This window comes from Phaethon aethereus (genome assembly GCF_964289735.1).
Source record: "Phaethon aethereus genome assembly, chromosome: 2".
In the NCBI taxonomy this organism is placed as follows: domain Eukaryota; kingdom Metazoa; phylum Chordata; class Aves; order Phaethontiformes; family Phaethontidae; genus Phaethon; species Phaethon aethereus.
The window spans coordinates 57,257,544-57,278,817 of NC_138582.1; the positions used below are offsets into that span (position 1 = coordinate 57,257,544).

At 41.6% G+C, this 21,274-nt stretch overlaps 1 protein-coding gene across 1 annotated transcript; it reads left to right on the top strand.

The window, feature by feature from the left end:
- Positions 1 to 16,512: 16,512 nt before the first annotated feature.
- On the top strand, positions 16,513 to 17,548 carry LRRC30 (leucine rich repeat containing 30; the record flags this gene model as incomplete). The annotated part of the gene is given in 2 exon segments (XM_082014761.1): positions 16,513 to 16,599; positions 16,601 to 17,548. Coding segments are annotated over 2 exon segments (1,035 nt in total).
- Positions 17,549 to 21,274: the final 3,726 nt, after the last annotated feature.

The window sequence follows — 21,274 nt, forward strand, 5'->3', positions numbered from 1 at the left end:
CCTTACACCTGTCTGGAAAGCCATTATTAGCAAGCTGAATAATTTATCACTTCCAATTTTCAAGAAATTAGCCCTGCCTAAGACTGAAACCAGAAACCATTGAAAAAATAATAATAATCCAAAAAACTATGTAAGGTTCCTAATCTGAGGAACAGTAGGAGTGTCCTAATGTGAGGTTCAGGGACCATCATTTCCAAACCAGCACTAACTCTTCCTGTCTATAAAAGCAGGTGACTGTGCCTTCCTACTACCTGATGGGGACCCTTACATGTATTTCAACTGAATTTTCACAAGTGGATAAATAAAGACAATGTAGTCTGGAAATCCCTGTGCTCCACCTTTCTAATGCTATTTAGAGAGATCCTCTGCTACTCAAACATTACCATTAATATATAGAATGGAAGCAGAGTTAACACATTTTATCTTTAAAATTAACTCTGCATTATTTGAAGTGTATGATTTTTGAATTAAATACACTTGCATTGAACTAACTACAGGTAGTTATGGAATCAATCTCTAAGTCGTGTTGAAAGAATAGCCTGACTTGGAAGACAGGGGAAATCAGATGGGCTCCTAACTCATAAATAAATAAATAAATGTGGGCAAAAGCACAAAGTTATGGAGCAATCCTATTTTAACTACTGTCAAGTAAAATTCCACTGACTAGATTTATTTTCTGATTCCCTTTCTACTTATGTAGCTACCTACAGTGCAAAGTCAGTGTTAAATGCTGCTGAGCCTGACAAGTAGCATTTGCGGTCTCTTTTGTGCTGTGTAAACAAACGCTCATCAGTGAAGAAGCAGTCTAACTTTTTTAATATCTAGCAAGGTATCAGCTCCACTTTAAAAAGAATTATAATTAAAAATTCATTGCATACTGGAAATGTTTAGAATCTGAATTGCATAGCAAGAAGAGACAACTGCGTCTAGGTAAATACTATACACATGATGGATGGATTGTCAGGCTCTATTTACTAAGGTAGTGTTTCTGTGTAAACTCTGCTGCTAATTAGAGGTTTGTTTTGGAGAACAAGATGAAAAGCCAATCAGTTTGATGATGGGAGAGCTTAGGAGATGAGCTCTCTAGCTCGTCTTTGACTTCAATCAAGAAATGCCTGCGTTTAAACAAATGAAAACATTATCAATGGTTATCTGCAGCACTGTATTTACCATTCCTGGATTCCTCCCTGCACATTTCTGATGGTCTGCAGGGAGCAGGCAGAGATGCCATCCTGGGAGCAGCAATTAAAATTCTTCCCCATCTGCAAAAACTGCCGCCCCAGGTGACCCCGCCGCAGATACAGAGGGATGCGCACCTCTGGCCAGAGGCACCACCAGCCTGAAGATAACGTTTGTAACTCATCTTGAGCTGCCCGTGAAACCAGTGCTTTCTTGCTTTTTCAGTTTTTCTCATTTGTAAAAGTGTGTGTGGGGATGAAACTTGACTGGTATTACAGGCACAATACAACCAAGCAAACTTTTTTTTTTACTTTGAAGGCACTTTTATAAATACGAGCAAGGAACAGGAAAAATAGCTGTTATTGGTGTAGGATTTTTGATAAAATATCAGGAACTACAGAAGCTTGAAAGTTGCTCTGTCAATGACTGAAATGACTGAAAATGAGCCAGTTATAAAATAAACAAGTCAGCACATAGACTTTACGCAGTGATTTTTGGTGAATACTTTATATTATAACATTTCCAAAGTACTCAATAAACTCTGTAAGATGATGGCACAAACAATATATAAGATTCAATTAATTGACACAACAATGAAGCCACAAACACAAGACCCTACAGGGAAAAAAAAACCCAAACCTTTAAATCCCCAACCAAATCACTAACATGTAGGTGAAGGTTTTCCTGATGAAATTTTTTTTTTAGCACCAGTTCAATTTTCAGACACCACTATGTTATTTGTGATGAGGCTGTGTCTTGGTGGATTGTGTTCTTACAGGATACTTTATTTGTTTTTTAATCACATTTTTAATGCTTATACAAGTAATATGTTTGTTTTGAAAGTAGAAAAGTACTTAAAACATATTGAAGAGTAAATGCTTGCAAAAAAGTTAATTACTAAAAACAACAAATATAAACTACAGTTAATTAATTTAATGGAATTTCACTCTTAAGACCTATGTTCTGTTTCATTCAAGTCTGAAAACCTTACTACAAACAGAAATCTTCAGAAAGCTCCAAGTTTTCCGGATTTCATTCTGCTGTCATTTAAAACAGCCACTGGATGGCACTGTGGAACTGCAAGTCAAAACCTTTAACTCCTTTGCCCCTAACACCCGCTTTAACTGTGCTAGTGAAATCAATGCAACCTGTATTCGCAAAGCAGAGCCCACCAGCTCCCTCTTTACCGGTAACCTTTTGCGTTTTTCACACCTCTCACAAAGCCGATCGCAAAACCCAGGCTCAGTTTTACTTAGGCCCTGCTGCTGGCTGCTGCAGCCCGGGGCTTCGTGCTGACGGAACCTGGCGGGAGGCTGGCCAGCTCTGGATGCTTCAGGCAGACAAAACAGTCACTCTGATGGAAAAAATGATGAGGCAGGCTGTCTGTAGGGGAGTTTTCCTGCTCCTGAACAGTTTAGCATTAGCTCAGTTCTTAAAGCATGAGTTTTACACGTTTATTTTTCAACCTGCCCTTACGTAACTTCCTGGCTGCGTGAATGTCTTCGTCATGCATGTAGTGCCTGAAGATTGGCAGTATCAGGCTTGTTTCACACAGTCTTCCCCTGACGGCATTTCTGTAAGAAGCAGAGTCCAGAGAAGGTTGCAGCAGCGTGGGTGAGAGCGGGGTGCGGTGGGTGCAAGGTTGAAAATCAATGCAAGTGCACTTCTTGGCTATAGCATTTCACTACATCTAAGGACATAATAGCTATCTTTTGCTTCATCTAAATGCCACATTAGCCTCATCTCTCTGAAAAACAAACAACAAAACACTCTCGTGAAGCCTTTTATTCCTTAAAAATTTCTGATACTGAGTTCCTCCTGGCGCCATACTGAATTAGCTTATTTGCATTTGACAAGTAGGACACCTTCAAAGTTCATGAGTTTAATTGCTTTGCCAAGGTAACGGGTTTAACTTTTATATATTTTGTGTAATATGGTGTAATACTAACAAAATAATAAATTCCACAGCCCTTCCTGAAGCAAATCTCTCATTAAAGTCAGTTTGAACTTTACCACAGGGAAAAAAAAAAAAAAGAATAACTGAGCTTGGAATTTGGAATTACCGTGTGCCAGACTTTGCAGCAGCAACTGCAGCAAAGCCAACACAGTCCAAAGAATTTGCCTGAGATCAAATCTTTTGCTAGCGGTAAATAATTAATAGGCAATTGTTGCTAAAAAAGACTCTATGGACGCTAATAGCTGCTCAGTTTAAATTCAGATGTCTTTTTTTTCTCTCTAATACACATTTTAAAACACCTGTCTTTATTTTAAAGTTCATTTTTGTGCCCATGTGAATTGGCTATGTGTTATGAAAGAGCCTTTCCAAGAATGTCTGAAACATAACAGCTATCACGACAATTTTCAATAAATCATTCCCGGCTGGGAGTCTCAGAGGAAGAGAAACTAAATGATGATTGAATTATCCTTTTATCTCTAAAAGTGATCTTTCTGAATCAGGACTGAGGCACTGTAAGGAAATGGGTTTGGAGCACTTACATTTCTGCTATCATGATTCCTCCTGTTCTCTGAAGAGTCAATGTCCCAAATTTCTATTTTATGGATGAGATTTCACAGGGCAGAGGTAGAAAATGGCCAGTGGCTCGATGAGGGGATGAGTGTACAGGGTAGTGGTAGTCATACACCAACTAAACTCCTCTTGCAGAGGTGCTGGAGATGCAGAAGTGCACCTAGTTTAAAACCGAAGTGGAATCCACCAGTGTGAAATGGATACAGGGCACATAAAACAGGAGTTGCGTGGCTAAACCAGGAGTAACACCTCCAAAATAAAGGCTCCAGGTCACAACAAGTACCCAACAGCTCTGCTCCCAGCTACCAGGTTCCCAACCACATCTGTGCCACCAGGCAGAGAGTGTCTGTGCTGCCTGCTCTCTCTCTGCTCAGGCTTTGTCTTCTTCACCTCCAGAGGCAGAGGAGGAAGAGGCAGCTGTAATTGTGACATGATTTGAAGGCAGGCCAGATGCTGCTTGTGGAGCGGAATGCCCCTCTTTGGCCAGAGCACACCCACTCGACACCTTTCATTCGCAGAGAGATGAACGTTTTATTTCTGAGTATGCTTCCAAATGGCATCACCTGTTTTGCAAAGAGCAAAGTAAGCACATGCCGTGGCTTTTTAGCTTTTCAAAAAAAGGCATGTGGCCATGCTTCTTAGGCAGTTCCAGTCCAGCTGTAAGAGCAAGTATCACAGTCAGAGCCAGTGGTGAGCAATGCCCTAAGCCACTAAGTGATGCTAAAGATCCAAGTTTCAACATCTCTCTGAATAAAAGATATTCTCATAACATGCCACAGTATTATAACTGGCTTCAAGTCTTATTTTTTCTAATCTGAATGCAAGCAGAATTAGAATATTTCCTGAAAACACACATCATTAGCATATTTTAATCACATCAACATTTAAGGCAATAAAATCACAACTATTGAACTGTAAATATGTTCCAGTATATTTAAGTAGCTATTCTTATATAATTGATGAAGTATTTCAATGGCTCCTTCATGCTCTGCTAGGATGCTCAGTGGTTTAGAGAGGAAAAATCTCAAACAAATCTTGCCTTATATAAAGCCTGGTTCCTATACTCCAGTGTCATCTGCATGTTCCTTAAAAGTCTTTGAATTAATACTTTAAATGTTTATACTGTGACTCCTTTTCCTAGCTTTTGTCAGGAACTAATGGGCTTTCAGTTAATAAATTATATCACGTACATTTAATAACTTCAGCAGTGTGTGCAAATCTCTGTTCAATGAAGACGTAGAGACTCACACACTTCTGTCTTAACTGCCACAACAACTGAAAAAATTCAGTGGATGTTGTACAGTTATTTGCCACTAAAATGTCAACAGAGAGTTTAAATAGAAGGAAATGAGCTGTTTGGGCATAGTTTTCTATTAATCAGTAGACAGAGCTTTTCCTAGTGTCAGAAGTATGGAAGGGATGCAATGATGTGATTATAAGAGTCTGTAAGAAAGCTCCCCCATTTTTGACGTTGGGATATGTGTGCATGTTTAAGGTGCAAAGCCAGAGGATCACATTCCAGATGAGAATTAACAGGTGCGACTTCCAAAATAAACAACATTGACTGACATTGATTCTGAATTTGTCCTGTTGTTTGGAGAATATTTTTGCCTGGTTAATGCCCCAGAATACAAAATACCTTCACACAGTCACAGGTGTCCTTATCTAAATGTAATGGATTGCATAAAAATGTTATTTAATTCTGAACACACGAATTTTAATAATCATGCTGGAAATATACAGTGTAGCTCAATACCTTAATGAAAAGAGTGACCACCTACAAAGACCTATAACCAGAGGTCATAGTAATACTTAGCACTATGTTCATTTTTTAAAAAACTTTTTTTTTTCACGATATCACATGTATTCTTCATGTCTGAAACAAAGCTCATCTGTCAGCACTTGTATTAGAAGCCCTCGAATTGCCTAAATGTCTCAGGAAGTAAGTCTTCATGAGGGGCCACTCTTGCCTTCAAGTCAGCAGAGAGCAGGAACTGGGGCTCTGCCGTCCCAAATGCGCTGCTGCCAAAGCTTACGCCTCTGCTGAGCTGTGCAGTGGGAATTATGGTCACGGGTGGCTTGAGAAGGACTCACCATGGAGCACACCAGGAGGAGGCTGGGGGTTATTGCTGCAGTGACTTGCCTAATTCTATTTCCTTTATTTTATTAAAAGCTGTAATAGTAAGCATTAATACTTCCTACAAGCTGTACATAGTAGTGGAAGGAAAACAGACCTGCCCGCATCAGAGAGTACAACTGCCCTTCAGAAGCTAGTTAGAAAAAACTGCCTCTGTAGCACTGTCAGATGCTGCTGGTTCTGTCCTGTTGTAAAAACACAGAGGGAATCAGCGAGGCTTTCCTAATAAGAGCAAAGTGGGAAAAAATTTTGCTGGGCTGTGAAACAAGAGAGAGACTGTTAGTCTATCACAGCTGATACTCTCACAAATCAGTGGTGCAGAGCTGTGCTTTTTACATAGCAACAGAATCTCTCGCAAAATTAGTTATTTTTGCAGCAGATGTTATATGCTACACATAGACAACTCAAATGACAGTCCCTCTTCCAATGCTTTTCAGTGATTGTCTGGATAGTTCAATAAGTTCTCTGGATACCACTTCTGCAAGGACATGTTATGGTTGTATACCACTGCTAATGGAGAATTCCCCTTAATTTATGGCTTCTACCTTTATAGCATTGTTTTTTATTCAAAGCATTTATTTGAAAACTAATAAAGCATGTAAGCATTATAATAATAGCTCAGATTTCTTTATGAGATTTACTGGGGAGAGTTTGCGCTGACGCAAATAACATCTCTAACTAGTCGATTATTGTCCTTCCCAGAAGACTGATCCAGGAGAACATCAGTGATTTATCAATATTAAAAGACAACATGCCATGTCCAGTGCTTTACGTCTTATCCATGTTTATACTCATAGACATCGTTTTGCTAATTAGAAACAGAAAAAAATATGTCTGGCACCTGGGTCTTTTTGTATGAGACCTGGCTGGTGCACAGGCCCTTCTGGAACAGGTTGCCCAGAGAGGTGGTAGATGCCCCATCCCTGGAAGCATTCAAGGTTGGATGAGGCTCTAAGCAACCTGCTGTAGTTGAAGATGTCCCTGCTTATTGCAGGGGGGTTAGACTAGATGGCCTTTAAAGGTCCTTTCCAACCCAAACTGTTCTATGATTCTATGATTCAGCAGCAAAGTAGCAGCAGGTGCCATGGAGGAAGGCGAACCAACATCAGATTGGCAGGTCCTTAGGCTGTCCTCCAATTTAGTTTCCTAATCCTCAGCAGCTACAGCCTGGCTCAGTCCCTGGGGCCTGAGATGTTTTCTACAGCCTTTGATAATACCGGCAGGTGAAATCCTCCCAAAAATTCTACATAATTTTTAAGTCTATTTGTTGCTTTATCCAAATTTGTGGCCTCCTTTTTGCTGTGCCTACCTCTGTGGTCCTTTCTTCCTGTACTTCTTACAGGGTTAGCAATTTACAACAGCTTTGAGTAACACAAAACAACTCCCTCCCTGTTTAAATGCTGATTCAGAGTAATTACTGCTCTTGGGTGAGTGTAATTTATGGGATAATCATGCAGCTTTCTGTTGCTTATATTCACCTTTTCCCTCTTGTTTAGGAGGCAGCCTCGTTCAGCACCAACATTCGTACAGCTCATATATAAGAGGGCATATCCTTGACTTATCATCATCTGTGATTTTTTTCACTTGACAGGTTGAAAAATGCATACACCTATTTTCTGTGATGGTTCCGTTATCACCATGGGCCTTCCTGAGGCTAAGTCTGCTCAACCGTTCAATTTTGATTCTGGAAGCAATGTTAAGGCCATTAGCTGTGTCCACATAAGGATGCTGTTATAAAACTTGACATGCTTATTAATCATAAATTCAGTAGACATTCTGCTTCAATCTTTCTTGGGTTTGCTTATGCTTCATTTATGGTGTAAAGTGAGGGTTTGGGGGGAAGGTGCTGTATTTTTAGATCAGTATTTATGTCAGGTGGCAGACAATGTTTGGTGTTTCCACATTGGTTTCCAGCAAGGAAGAGCACTTAGCTCTTTTCCACTCGTATTGCACATAGTTTGCTCCAGAGTGAAACACTGAAAAAGTGCGGTTAGAGAAGATCAAGAGCAGGTAGCTGCCAACAAATGTTCGCTCTGCCTTATCAGTGGTGGAATATCACCATTCCTTTGTCATCATATATGACCCAACATTAATCCGGCATCATGACACCATCATTTAAGGGGTAGGTAAAAACAGCATATTATGACATATTTTTCTTGCTGCTCCATTCCACCAGTGGCTTTTATAGTGAAGCTGCCAAAATCTATATTCTTGAAATGTTACCTGTCTAAACCCATAGAGCACTGGTGGTTTCCATGCTGCTAGTTAAATATATTCATGGAGATTGTGCGTATATATTCATTTTTGGTTGCCAAGCTGATTCAGTTAAGACATTTGTGATGCCTTATACATTCAGCCTGGACTCATGAAATGGCTTAACAAAGTTCATTAACCTTGGAAAACTCAAATCCATTTCCATGGGTGAGAAAGGGAAACAGACTGTAGACCTCTGCTAGCATCTGCCAGCACGTTTCTCTGAGCCCACCAGCCCAGGTTATGTCTGCACCCAGCTCTGGCTACAGATAAGATTTCTTATCACTTGGGAAACAACTGGCTGAAATTCTGTCATAATTGCATTTTCCTCTGATTGCCTACATTTGTTCAAATCCAATAAACTAAAAGTGAAATGCAGTGAGGCAGAAAACGTGTAGATCAGCACCAAAGATAATGTGAATGCAGTGGCCTGTGAACTGAGGCTCCTGAATTTTGCACGTGTAGGGGAGTTGAAGACATCAGGAGAGGAGGTCAGATTTAAGACCGCAGCATGGGAAGACAAAATATGGGTCACCAGATCTAGTTCCCAGATCTCACAAGCAACCATATCATAGAATGCCTTTCATCAGTTTGTTGAGCTCTGTGTGTAGTAAATGTTCATGACAAATGCACAGACTGGCACTGGTGTTTCAAATCCTCTGCAAATATTCCTTGTCATCTTCCCAGGTTCAGAAAGTTAAGATTAGAAGTAAAATACTTCAATCCCTCATCCTGCTCGCCCCAGTCCAACCTCCTGTTTTAATTTCATTCTTAAATTTCGGTATTGCCATTTGTGTTCCTTTCAAGCCACCCAGCATTTTCCACCTTCTCAAAAAAGCTTGCCTTGTTGTTAGCTGACCTGGCCACACATCAGAGCATCAGTGCTCACCTTCCGCTTACCTCCGCGGCTGCCACATGTGCTGTCATTCCCCCTCAGGTGGAATCATTAACTATAATATCCTGTCTTCCCACAGTCCCTGCGGTTGTACACCACAATTAATCTCTTGCGATGTTCAGATACAGAACAGATTCATGTTTGATTCTCTCTATTGGGAAGTTGCTCATTAGAGGCTGTAAAATGAGAGAGATGACAATTATGGGTGGGTCTTTCTTCTCCTTTCTTTTTTCTTTTGCTTGTAGTTGAGTTCGAAGATCTTATTTTCCCTTTGATTTGCTCTGTTTTATTGAGTTTACGGTAATTTTTTAATGCAAGTTGCTTTTCATGTGCTTTTTTCACCTACTGGGCTATATCTTCTGCCTCCAGGCTGTGCTCTGTGCGATGCCCTTAGCTCCTCTTAACTGCAACTTGACTCAGATCTCGCCAGCCTTTGTTTGACCATACAGTGACCCATATTATCTCATAGTATTTCAAATATCACTGTCATACTAATAATACCTGGATGCATTGCTTTACTGATTGCTTGAGAAGTCTTATTTGTTCATTCAAGCCCTTTGAAGCTGAGCATCCGATATGTTTCCTTAAATTAGAGCTCGGAAATCTAAAAGTCAAGCTATTAATTGTCAGCATTGAGTCTTCAAAATGTCTAGAGGGATGTCTGCCCTTTTGTTTGATAATGTCTCTGATAAATCCCAAACTGAGACACTGGTACATGTTTTAGGGATTTTTAGTTAGATTCTGTTTTATCGTTTATCAGGCATGTGAAGGTAAATGCAGAGTTTCTTCTTATATCAGTAAAATTTTTGTAAGAGTCGTGGATCTGGGATTAAGGCTCCACAGCAGCTTTGATTGAATTATTTCCTAAATTCTTTTTTGCAGTCATTATTGTAATGGGCTCTGGATGGAAATACCTAAACCCCTTCATACTGGGTCACATTGATTTGCAGTACTGATTTGCCAAATTTCATGAGGACTAAGATAAAAAGGGCTTGTGCTTTTAACTGGAGAAGCATGCATTTGTTTTAAACGCAAAAACAGGCATGAAAAAATGGATCATTTGGTGTTTGATTTTATTTCTAAAATAACTTTACGGCTTCTCTCTGGCTTTGTCCCTTAAGACTTTATGATACAAGAGCATTTTTAAACACACTTAATTGGTTAGAATAAAAAAGAGGAGTATTGGCACAGCGGCAATGAACTCTGCAATACGTAACGTTCAGTCGCCTGGTCTTTACTGTGGCATGCAGAACCCCATGGAGCCAGGACGCAGACACATTCACATTAGCAATGCCTGGAGAGAATTACTTCTTTTAAAAACAGTCTATCAAAATCAGCATATTGGCAGATTGAGCAGGGAGAGTCTGTAAGACTCTTACTAGATAACGCTGAATTAATGGTCTGTCTTAAATCCCATCCATCTCTAAACTACAGGTACTACACTAAGGACCCCATGGAAATGCTTCTCTCTGCTCAGGACCCTCAGGGTCACCTCTGCCTTTTGTTTCCAGAACAAAGGATGGATTTTCAGATTCAAGAAAAGTAGGTAACTACGGTGACTCATTGAATGTAAAATACTTAAACAGTCTTGGGAGGAGGGACTGGGAGTTCTGCCAGCAGACCATACAGTCATACTTAGTTTTGGACTGTTTACACCCACGGATGTTTAAGAAAACCTTTCTAATTTGAGCAAGAGCTTTAGGAGAGGTTGTGAGGTTGCCTCATCCCAGCATGATGCCTAACCCCTGGTCACAGGGTGCTTCAGAGAGCTGGGGGTTGTATAGCACAGGCAGCTATACTAAGTCTGCTCTGTGCACTGAAAGAAGTCTGGAAGGAGTTGTAGTCCAAAAGAAGGACAGAAAGAAAGGAAAGTATCGATGCATTCTGCATGAAGGCCAACCAAGTAGGCATGCGATGGACACTTAGTCGATCTGACTCCTTCTGGAGACACCTCTTTTTAGATCAGATTAGATTTAGGCAAGGAGAATTCAGGCTCTCTCTTATAGTTTCCAAGAATGGCTGTTTTCTTTCTTATGATTCATTCAAAATGTAACAAAATGTCCTTCCAAGACCTCTGTGAAAAAGAGCGCTTGTGGCAGAGGTGATGTGGCAGCAGTTATACTAAAAGCTACTTCAACCAGTTTGGAGAATCTGTTCCAACTTTCTTTCAATTTGATTCAGAAAGCCAGCAAACATCCATATTGCTAACAGGCAGGTATAGGCTATTTTATGTGTGTTTATGAATGTAAATGTGACTGTTCATAAACGTAGTGATGAATAATAGAACAACAAATGTTCGCTATACTGCAATAGTACCCTCCATGTAATGACTTCAAGTACATTTATAAATGGTGTCAAATCTGTCACCACACTGGCCATAAGAGGAGGAGAAGGCTGAGACATAGAGACTGTGTGCAGATGACTAAAGAAAGCAGGAGCGGGCCCTCGGTGTACTCCTGCCCTAGGGCATGTCCCTGTGCTAAGCTCTCCTTTCCCTGCAGAGGAGTGGGCAAGCACCTAAAGCAAACAGTGTCTGGCGGTGCCCGGGAGAATGATCGTGGGTACAGGAGACATCACAGTGCTAGATCGTGCATTGCCCCTGTTCAATATGGCCAGACAGACCAGCTATTTGGCTTGTGTACAAGCAGGGAAATCGTGGCAGAAGTAGGAGCTGACCAACCAGTCATTTATGCATTTTCTGGAATTTCAAAATACTACTGCAAGTTTGCAGAAAAGAAATAAAACTTCCTGTAATTCCAGGAGGGACATTGCTGGCCACTGACTACTGGGAAGAATCGCACCTGTCACTTCTAGACTACACACACACATGAAAACAAATCTCTTTCTTTTTATGCCAGGCTATGGACAGTTTGAACTTGTCTTCTCTTGAGAGGTCTGCAGAAAAACTTTGTCTGCCAAAGCTCTTGTTAAATGAGCCCCTGCGTAGGCAGTCATTCACCTCCAGGTCCAATTCTTCATGGGTCAGGCAAGCTAGCAGCTCCACATGGGACCGTAATGAAACATTCCAGGAAAGCTCCAGGGACACACAGGCGTTAAAGGCTGTTAACAGCACCATAATTAAAAATAAGTTAACAGGAAATCTAAAATTACCTTAAGAATTGTTCCTGTCTTGTGTCACATCTCATAAATCTCAAATTACCTTTGAAATTTTAGTATTTCAGAATAGCTGCAAGATCAACAAACCACTACAAAGTAGTTAAAAACCTACAAAATTTGCTTCCTTAGCACTAAGACCAGAAGATATCTTTGACAGTCTGCATGGCACTGACACTTTTAAAAGCCTTTGTTTACTTCAGAGGGAAGGAACAGCACAGAGAAGATGATTAGGTAGCTGCAGTTGTATTTATAGTGAATATTTCTCCAGCACGACCGCTGCTTTCTGCTGAGCTTGAAACAAATTAACCCTTTTTAGCCAGAACATTCTTCCTGTCACAGGAAGGGTTAGGTAGTTTCTGCATCCTCATTTAGTCAGGTGTTTATTGTAACATCTAGATAATGAATGAAGATGAAAATTTCATCTGAAAATGTATAGGTTGAACTTCCCAGCATTTTAGAAAAGGCTATGCTTAAAGATTTGAACTATTGCTTGTTATATTAATACATTTTTAAATAAAACTGAGCCAGAGGAACTAGATGAGATTTTGACTCCACAGAGAACATGAAATTTGCATCAAAATCAATTATGAAACTACAGGTATATGCTGACGAAACTGGATGCTCACCAATTTAAAAGACAATGACAGAATTTGGTTTTACAGGAGAACAAAATTTAAATTCAGTATGTGAAAATGGCTATGATTTCATTAAAAGTCTGATGCTATCGGATATTTCGCTAAAAGCTCAAATCCTATGGAAAAGTAATTATGCGATGATCTCAACTTTTATTTAAAAACAATACAACTGTCCAGGTCCCAACATGGCTGCAGACGACAGCTTGAAAATGATTCCCAAGCGTATTCTAGAGACTCCAAGCCTGCAGGCAAATAAAAGAGCCCGTAGATAAAAGACTTTAAAATCCCAGGTCTTTGTGAACACATCATACTTTTTTTTTCTGGGATGACAATTGTGCTTCCTTCAAGAAAAAAATAAATTCTAATCTTTTACATTGTCAAAGAACGTCAGAAAATATAGCTTGTCATTTTTGTCAGCTTACCAGTTTTTTATCATTGCTAATAGTGCAGCTTCTCTTACTATGTTAGTTAGACTACAAAGTTCTTCAGCAAGTTTGGGATCACGTTTTTCCCCTGCACACAACATTTTTGTTTAATCTATGAAGCAATTAGCAACTACACTGTATGATGTAAATCCCACCGATTTGGGGGGGGTATTTTTCCCCTGCCAAACTTACATGCGTGAAATTCATTTCTGCTTTCTGCCAGACCGTGTCGACACAGGTTAGTGTCTCACCGGCCCAGCTACCTGAGAGCAGCCCGGAGGAATCTGTCCATCCTCACAGCACAGGGCATGGCCGGACAGGGCAGCAGGCAACTCAGAGAAAAGGGAACTGGAAAGTGTTTGAACAAAACCAGTCCAGGACACCAACCGATGAGGGACTATTTTTGTTCAGAAATTTAGTTCCTGAGATGTCCAGATGAGGCCACTGTGGTTTTATTATCCCGATTTCAAAACAGGAATTTCATTTGGTTACCTCAGAGTTTCCCGTCTCCACAACTGCAAGCCTGCTCAATAGCCTGTTTTTCTGTTGGAGAACAAAGAAAAGGAAATGGTTATTTTTTCTCTACGCACAGCGGTTACGGTACTTGCGGTGGCAGGAAGGGAACTGGACAATGGAAGCCGCAGATGTGGAATTTCTTTTTTAAACCCCCTCTGCTGCTGCTGCCGCCTGACAGGCAGCGGACATGGGGCACTGCCATAGCAGGAGACGCGGCGAGGCTGGAGCAGAGCAAGCGTTTTCGTTGCCAGCAAGCCCCGGGTGAAGCTTTCCCACAACAGCCTGGCCCAGGCTGTGCTGGGCTGTACCACGGGCTTAGTTTCAGATCGGCGGCATGATGCAAAACCAGGGCAGGGTACAGAACGCTTTGGCTGAGTCACGCCGTTAGGAAATGGGGATTTCTGTGGTGAGAGGCCGGACCGGGCCCTGCCAAGTCCCCATGCAGTGAACTCTAACGCGTTCTGGAGATGGGGACGACGTTCTCATCCAAAAATATCTGGCCAGCCAGGGGGGAGACTGTGGCTGCAGGGAGACTGTGCTTCCTTTGTGTTTTTCTTTCGTTTGTTACTAAAAGTGACCTCCCGAAGGAAGAGCTCTGACACGACTGTGGGGACGTGGGCGCGCGTGCAGGCCCAGCTGCGCGGGGACGGACGGCAGCCGCTCTGCAGGGCTGCGGCAGGTTCCTCGTTCCAGCAGTGCCATTAAAAGAAGGGAAATGCCTAACTTTATAAATTCTGTCTAAAAGGCTTTTTTCTTCCCTTCGTGTTTGCCGCTGCAGAAGGCAATGCCTTGTTCCAATCCATTCCGGCTGCCTGATAATAGGTGCATTTTTAACAGCAGCTGGGCAGACAACCCAGAGTTAGGACGGGCTGCCCTTTTTGCTTCTCCACCTGCTTTGGCTGAAGGGCCACATTTCAGCCTTAGGACCCACTGTCACACAAAGCCCAGTCTGGCCCGAGCGTGGCCTGCTGTTGGGTTTCCTCTCCCCCACTGAGCAGCTTCTCTGCCTACAGCGGCAGGGTTACCTCCGCCACTCTGGGCAGCACGTTTGCGTGATGGTTAACAAGAACACCAAGTCAGAGCTTATGGCTGCGCTGAGATGTAATATCATGTTTGTTTGTGAACTGACAAATATTGGTGGAAAGTACTTCTGGGGGAGGGATCTGTGACTCTCAGTCAGGCTGCCAACCCGCTCTAACCGAACAGCTACAAATGACTTCAGCCCTTTTCCAGTTGGTCCAGGCACTCTAGGTAATGCCATATTTCAGCCTCAGGACCAGCTGTTTTTATGCCACATGGCCCTGTTAAGGTGTATGCTTTAGTTGTGTAGCTCACTCAGCTCACCACCATCTTATACTTCTCACTGTGGTCCTGGCTCCTCGCCTGTTGTAGGACACCGCTCGCCAGACACAACCGCAGGGATGCCCCCTCTCTCCCCTCTCCTCCCAAGCAGGTCCCCTGTGAAGGACCCAAATCTCAAAAGAGACTGAGTGGTGCTTGGCAGTAAGAAGGGACTGTGGGGACTGACTCCAAAGAGTGCCTTGACTCGCAGCTGCAGCTTCGTGCATAGTCCTTTAGCAGCTGAGCTAATGCAGGGTTTTAAGGTGAGGCTCTCTGAAATGAGGTGGCGAGGAAGGTACATCTATCACCAAGCCTCTAAGGCAGCAGCAAAGCATCTTCATCACCATAGATCCACTGGAGAGGAAAAGCCCTGAAAGTCTTAAACTATTTGCTGCCGTTTTCACCTAAATGGTGCCTGAAGTTTTTGTGTATCCTTTTTAAGGTCCCTTTCAGTTTAAACTCACTGCATATTCCTGTAGCAATACAATTTCCTTTCATCAGCAGAGCTAGCTTCAGCTGTTGTCGGGTATTATTATACCTCACTGCTTCCTTCCTCTCCCATCAGTCCCTCTATCCCTGAGTTACATGTCATTTATAGTTCGAGCTATTTGACTGCTGGTTCCCCCTGTACCCCAGAACAGCCCAGAAAGACAGGAAAGTTCAACGTGAAAGGGACATCAAGTGGCTACATTTTCTGCAGTATATAAAACCAGACCACAAAAATCACACTGATAGATGTGAAAGTAGCATAGGACATTTAGGACAGAGCAATTTGGGCGGAACTGCGCAGTATGACTGCTCACACTTGGCAATGTGGGTAGCAATCAATCATCCAAGTGGGCGCAGATACCACTGGAAAATATCACTGCTGCAGTGAAGGTGGTACCCTTTCTGAAAAGAAAGAGGCCTATCCTCACCACAGAGGTGAGCATTTACTTTTTACGAGCATTAACTTTTTACGAGCATTAACTTTTTTCTTTTAACTAAACAGAAAACAAGGACTTACATGAAAAGTCTTTACCAGCATTTTTAGAGCGTGCAAAGTTTTCTGGCAGACTGGTAATTATTTCAGTGAAATAAGGAACATCAAAATAAAAATGATTGTGAAAATGTCCTTTAAATCTGAATCGAAATGATGGCTTCTTTGTTTGCTTGTTTTCTTCTATAGCTTGCTTGTTTGTTTTTTGAAGTGACTCCTGTTAATTGTCCTGCAGCCATGGTATGTACCAGATAGCCAAGAAAGCTGACATGGTGAAGTTATATACAGCATCCTTGTGACCTTTTTGCAGTGAAGATACATATCTGTCCAATAAAGTCCAGGCCAAATGACAGTGACAGCTGCCTTGTGGCATTCAATTTGAATTGAACAGGTTTGCTCACAAGTCAGGAGCAAGTATTTCATTACAGACTGTGCACCAAGACCAACATAAGCCCCCAAAAGTGAAACTTTCCCTCAGCAGCTATGGAAATTGCCCTGGTGGACTGAGATGCACTTTGCAGGCTCCTCCTTGTCTCCTTTCTTTGACTTTCCCGCCTCCTGCAAGCTGTCATCCTCTGTTGGCATTTGGATGTTGGTGTAGCACTTGCAAGGGAAGAAAACCTCATTTCATCTCCCTGGAGGGTGTTATGGGAACTGAGCACTCGAAAAACGAGGAGCGAAGGAGCGTGGTTTTTCTGAGGAAAGGTCCAAAGTTACCTGCATGGGAAGATGCTCTTCTCTCAGGGAAAGAGCCCAAGTCACTGCTGAAACGGGGATTGCGTTATGTCAGCTTGAGCCTCATAATGAAAGGGATGACCAGTGCGCCTGACTTCTTGTGGGGACTACCTGAGGTGCAGAAACTGAACCTTTCACGCAACCAGCTGGTGGTGATTCCTCCTTCACTGGGAAAACTAGACAGGCTGGTCGTGCTGAACTTGTGTGGCAACTGCCTCAAGTATCTGCCTAAAGAGATCGGGCTGCTTAGGAACCTGAAGGTCTTGTTCGTCAATATGAATTGCCTGACAGAAGTGCCAGCAGAGCTCAGTTTGTGCAGGAAGCTGGAGGTTTTGAGCCTCTCACACAACTACATCTCGCAACTGCCTTTGAGCTTCACTGACCTGACAAGTTTGAGGAAACTGAATCTCAGTAACAACCGCTTTGTGCAAATTCCCGTCTGCATTTTCACACTGAGAAGCTTAGACTTCTTGCACCTAGGGTCAAACAGGCTTGAAAACATCGCAGAGAGTGTCCAGTATCTGGTCAATCTGCAAATCTTTATTGTAGAGAATAACAACATACGCACCCTGCCCCGGTCTCTTTGCTTCATCACCGCTCTGGAGTTACTAAATGTTGATTACAACTCCATACAGACTCTCCCGGATGACCTCTACCTGCTGCGCCGGCTGCCACGCATCGCGTGGAACCCGATGGACAAAGGCCTCCACATCGTCCACAACCCCTTGTCCCGGCCCCTGCCCGAGATCGTCGAGGGGGGGCTGGATGTCCTCTTCAACTACCTCCGGGAGAAAAAGGAGCACAACTGAGTTTCCCCTGAGTTTGGGATTAAGCCTGTCACCAAGACTCAGTTGCATCAGAGCGCTTTCCTGCACAGGCATTTCCACCTCATAACGCTCAGATTTCAAAGACTGTGGATGGCTTTAGTAACGGTTGGAGGAAAGCAAGTAAAGTATGATGGTCTTGATTAAGTGTGTGAAGAGTAAACTTTCTAAAAATAGCCACCTCTGTAACCTTCAGTGTTGGTGTGCTTGGGTATTTTTAGAAAAAAACCCAACAACAAACTTGTGATAAAATGTTTGCTCTTCGTTTGACAGAAACAAATTAAGGCAGACTGCTAGAAGTGCAGAAACATGTATTTGCTAGCTATTAGGCTGGAGGAATAGTAATATAAATTGGATTTACTATATGTGATTGCAGTTGCACTTCAACTCCTGCTCATTTCTTCATAGGCAGATAAACCACTATATAAACAAACACTGCTATCTAAGTGAATCTCAAGGAAAATGTTTAATTTACTTTCAGCAGTGAATATGTCCTGAGCTATATTAGCTCACAGACAGTATATTACTGGCCAGTTCAATACCATTAGTTGTTTACCCTACAACTGTGTGCTGGCCTCTATAAATCACAGGTGAAGATCACCGTCGATGAGGCAATTTCCCAGTTCTTTGGAAGAAGACACCAAACTTGCCCAAAACACCTAGTTCGCCTCCTGAGACACACAGTCGTTCCCGCGGACCCTCCTAGAATGCCAACAGCGGTGCGTCTCATCAGCCGGGAGCAGCATCCATGTGAAGCAGAGAAATGAACGTGGGTCCTTATTCCCTCAAATGAAGGCTGTCGGATGAAGTTGCTCATTACTAGATGAACAACTGCACTCCGTTCCCTTTCATGCATCCCTGCAATCGGAGCCGTGGAGTAACTTCACTCAGGAGGCAGTACGTCTCCTAAAGGTGAAATGTTTCTTTCAAGAAAAGCAGCATCAAACCAATCATCGGTTTAAGTAAGAGCTTCAAAAACAAATACTTATTTCTGTGATTTTCAGTATCAGCCAGTAGCATAAAAGTCAGGTCTTATGTGGTTTCTTATATTGATCTCCTGTGAATGTCCTTCATCAAAGTTTTATCTGGTAATAAAGAGGCAGCATGAAAGAGCTGTTAACTATTTATGCAACCTGGTTTTTTTGTTCCCTCACACCAGTGTAAAACAGAAGCAACTCTGTTGAAATCAGTTGAGATAAATACTTGTAATGGCAGTGTAAAAGAGGAATGAGCCTGTAATTCTTGAGCTAATTAAGAGTATTCAAAGCCACTTTTAAAGTGCTTCCTATCGTATGTCAAATCTCAGGAATCAATGATTACTTTCTAAAACATAATTTGCTCAAAATTATGGAAGGCTGCGCAAGGCTGATCCTGCCTCTAGTGAAGTTAATGGACAACCCCTGGCTGAGGGAAAAACTCTTCAGCAGAGGTAGAAGCAGCCTGATAACAGCAGACAATTATGTAATTCGTAGGTACATGCAAGCAAACGCAGCACCTTTGGCCACGCTAACATTATCAGTGCGGTATTCAACGTAGCAATGAAGAACTGGTGCTCACAGAATATTCCACTCCAGGGCTGCCTACCCTGATATTTTATTATGTTGGATTGTTTTGTGTATCGTTTGTTATCTTAATTGAGAATTTCAGTGTTACGCCCAGCAATCACAGTTTCTAAGTGTGCAGTCAAGGACAAATCTTACGTTTCTAGCAAAGGAGAAACCGTTTTGAAGGGCACATTTGCTCAAGCATTAAGCAAACAAACAAACAAAGCAAGTAAACACCAAAGACAGTTATTTTGTGAATTTTTTTACTCAATATGTGTTTCAAATGCTAAGATATTTTATGTGTAGCTTTATATGTATTTATTTCACACGTGCAATGAGATTCAGAGCAAAGTTCCAAGTTTTTTAATGAACAATATGTCTAATAAATTAATATGTGATTCAATTAGCGACAAGAAATAAAGCTGCAATTATTTACAGAAATACCAGCAGATAATTCTTGGAGGGGATTAGGCACAGATTATTAACTTTTCTAAATGTCTATTTCATATCCCTAAGTCTGGCATTCAAGTAAACACTGCAGTCCAGCAATAGTGCTTTGCAGGAAAATTAGATGCCTATGGCATTAATCACCTGAAAAGATTTTCCATATATCAGTATCCAGGATTATATGACACCGGATAGCCTCCGATGTGATCTGACTGGAAGAGGTATGCACAGTAATTGACATGGAAGATGTGAGACTGGACTGTGTGTGTTCATTAGGATACCACTACAGAGGGTGAGAAACAGTGCATGATTCAAGAAAATGGTCTCCAGACAGGGAATTAAAAGGCAAATTTGACATAATCAAATGCATCTGGAAAAGCAGTTATAATATGAAGTGCAATACCAATAATTTAAAATTCAATTATTCAATTGAATAATAATAACCTTTTACTCAAGCTAATAAACCTTTGTAAGCATACGGAACACATAAAAGTCTCTGCCTTTTTAAACAGAATAATAAAATTCATTGAATAAATGGTACTTTAATGTATAATTCAGATTTTACCATTAGGAAGATAATTTCTATTGAAGTGCTTTAGTCTTTCTTCCATTTCTCAATCAAGACCCTTATAAACAGCTTTCTCAGAGATACAGAAAATGATCTCAGACGACTAAAGATAGTGTTCTGAATTCTTCCTGTAAAAAGCAAAGAATGTGTATCACAATGTATAGACATATGCATGAGAGGCAAATAAAGATATATGTATTTGCATCTGAGAGAGAGCAAGATAGAGAAAGCAAGCAAGTGGCACAGAAGGGAGACAGAAAGCATGATGACACATGCTGGCCCTAGTTTTGAGCAGGGCATTAGCAAAAAATTGGTGGATCTCAGCATTGTCATCTGATATTAACTGTACAGACAACAGGGAAAAAAGGACCTGAAACGCTGCAGGGACCGTAGTCATATCTCATCCTATATGACAACAGTACCACTTCTATGTGTATACTAAATGATATGTTTTTGACTTACAATCTTTCAGAGAACTATATGCAGAATGTTACACTTGTTTCTCATACTCACTGCTAAGCCTCACAGCAGCGTAACTTTTGATGCATCTATTATTTTTGTTGTTATTGATGGTGGTGTTCTTCAAAGGGATGGAGAAAGTGGGATCCAGTCGTGGAAAAGGATACTCTCTTGGCAGGGTGACTTTTCTATGGCTATCGTTCAGAGAAGCTCTCAAAGAGCTTAGAAAAATTCTTGATGTGGGCGAAAAAAAGGGCAAAGCACAAGCACAAAGTAGAAGGAACATAGTCAGGGGTCAAATGGTTGGCATAGATGTAATATACAACAGGGCTATACAATTTGTTCTCCAGCTATCATCAAATACACTTGTGGTACATTTGGTGAGGTCAACAGATTCCATCTATTTTTATTTTAAATTGAAAAGAAAGCTGCATTCTGTGAAAATTTTAAAGTCTAGTCAACAAGGAAAGCCTTTGAAAATTGGAAGGCTACAGGCTCTTGGCCTAACCAAAGTTAGTGAGTTCAACCTTTGACTGAAAGGAAAACATTTTCATCTGAAGTGTTGCTATTAACACCTCACTGGAAGTTAAAGCTGAAATGTGTTGTACCTACTGCTCTGGGGCTACTGGCCAAACTTGCCACGTGGGCAAACTTCCTCACGCCGCTTGTGACTGGTGACTTCCCCAAATCCAT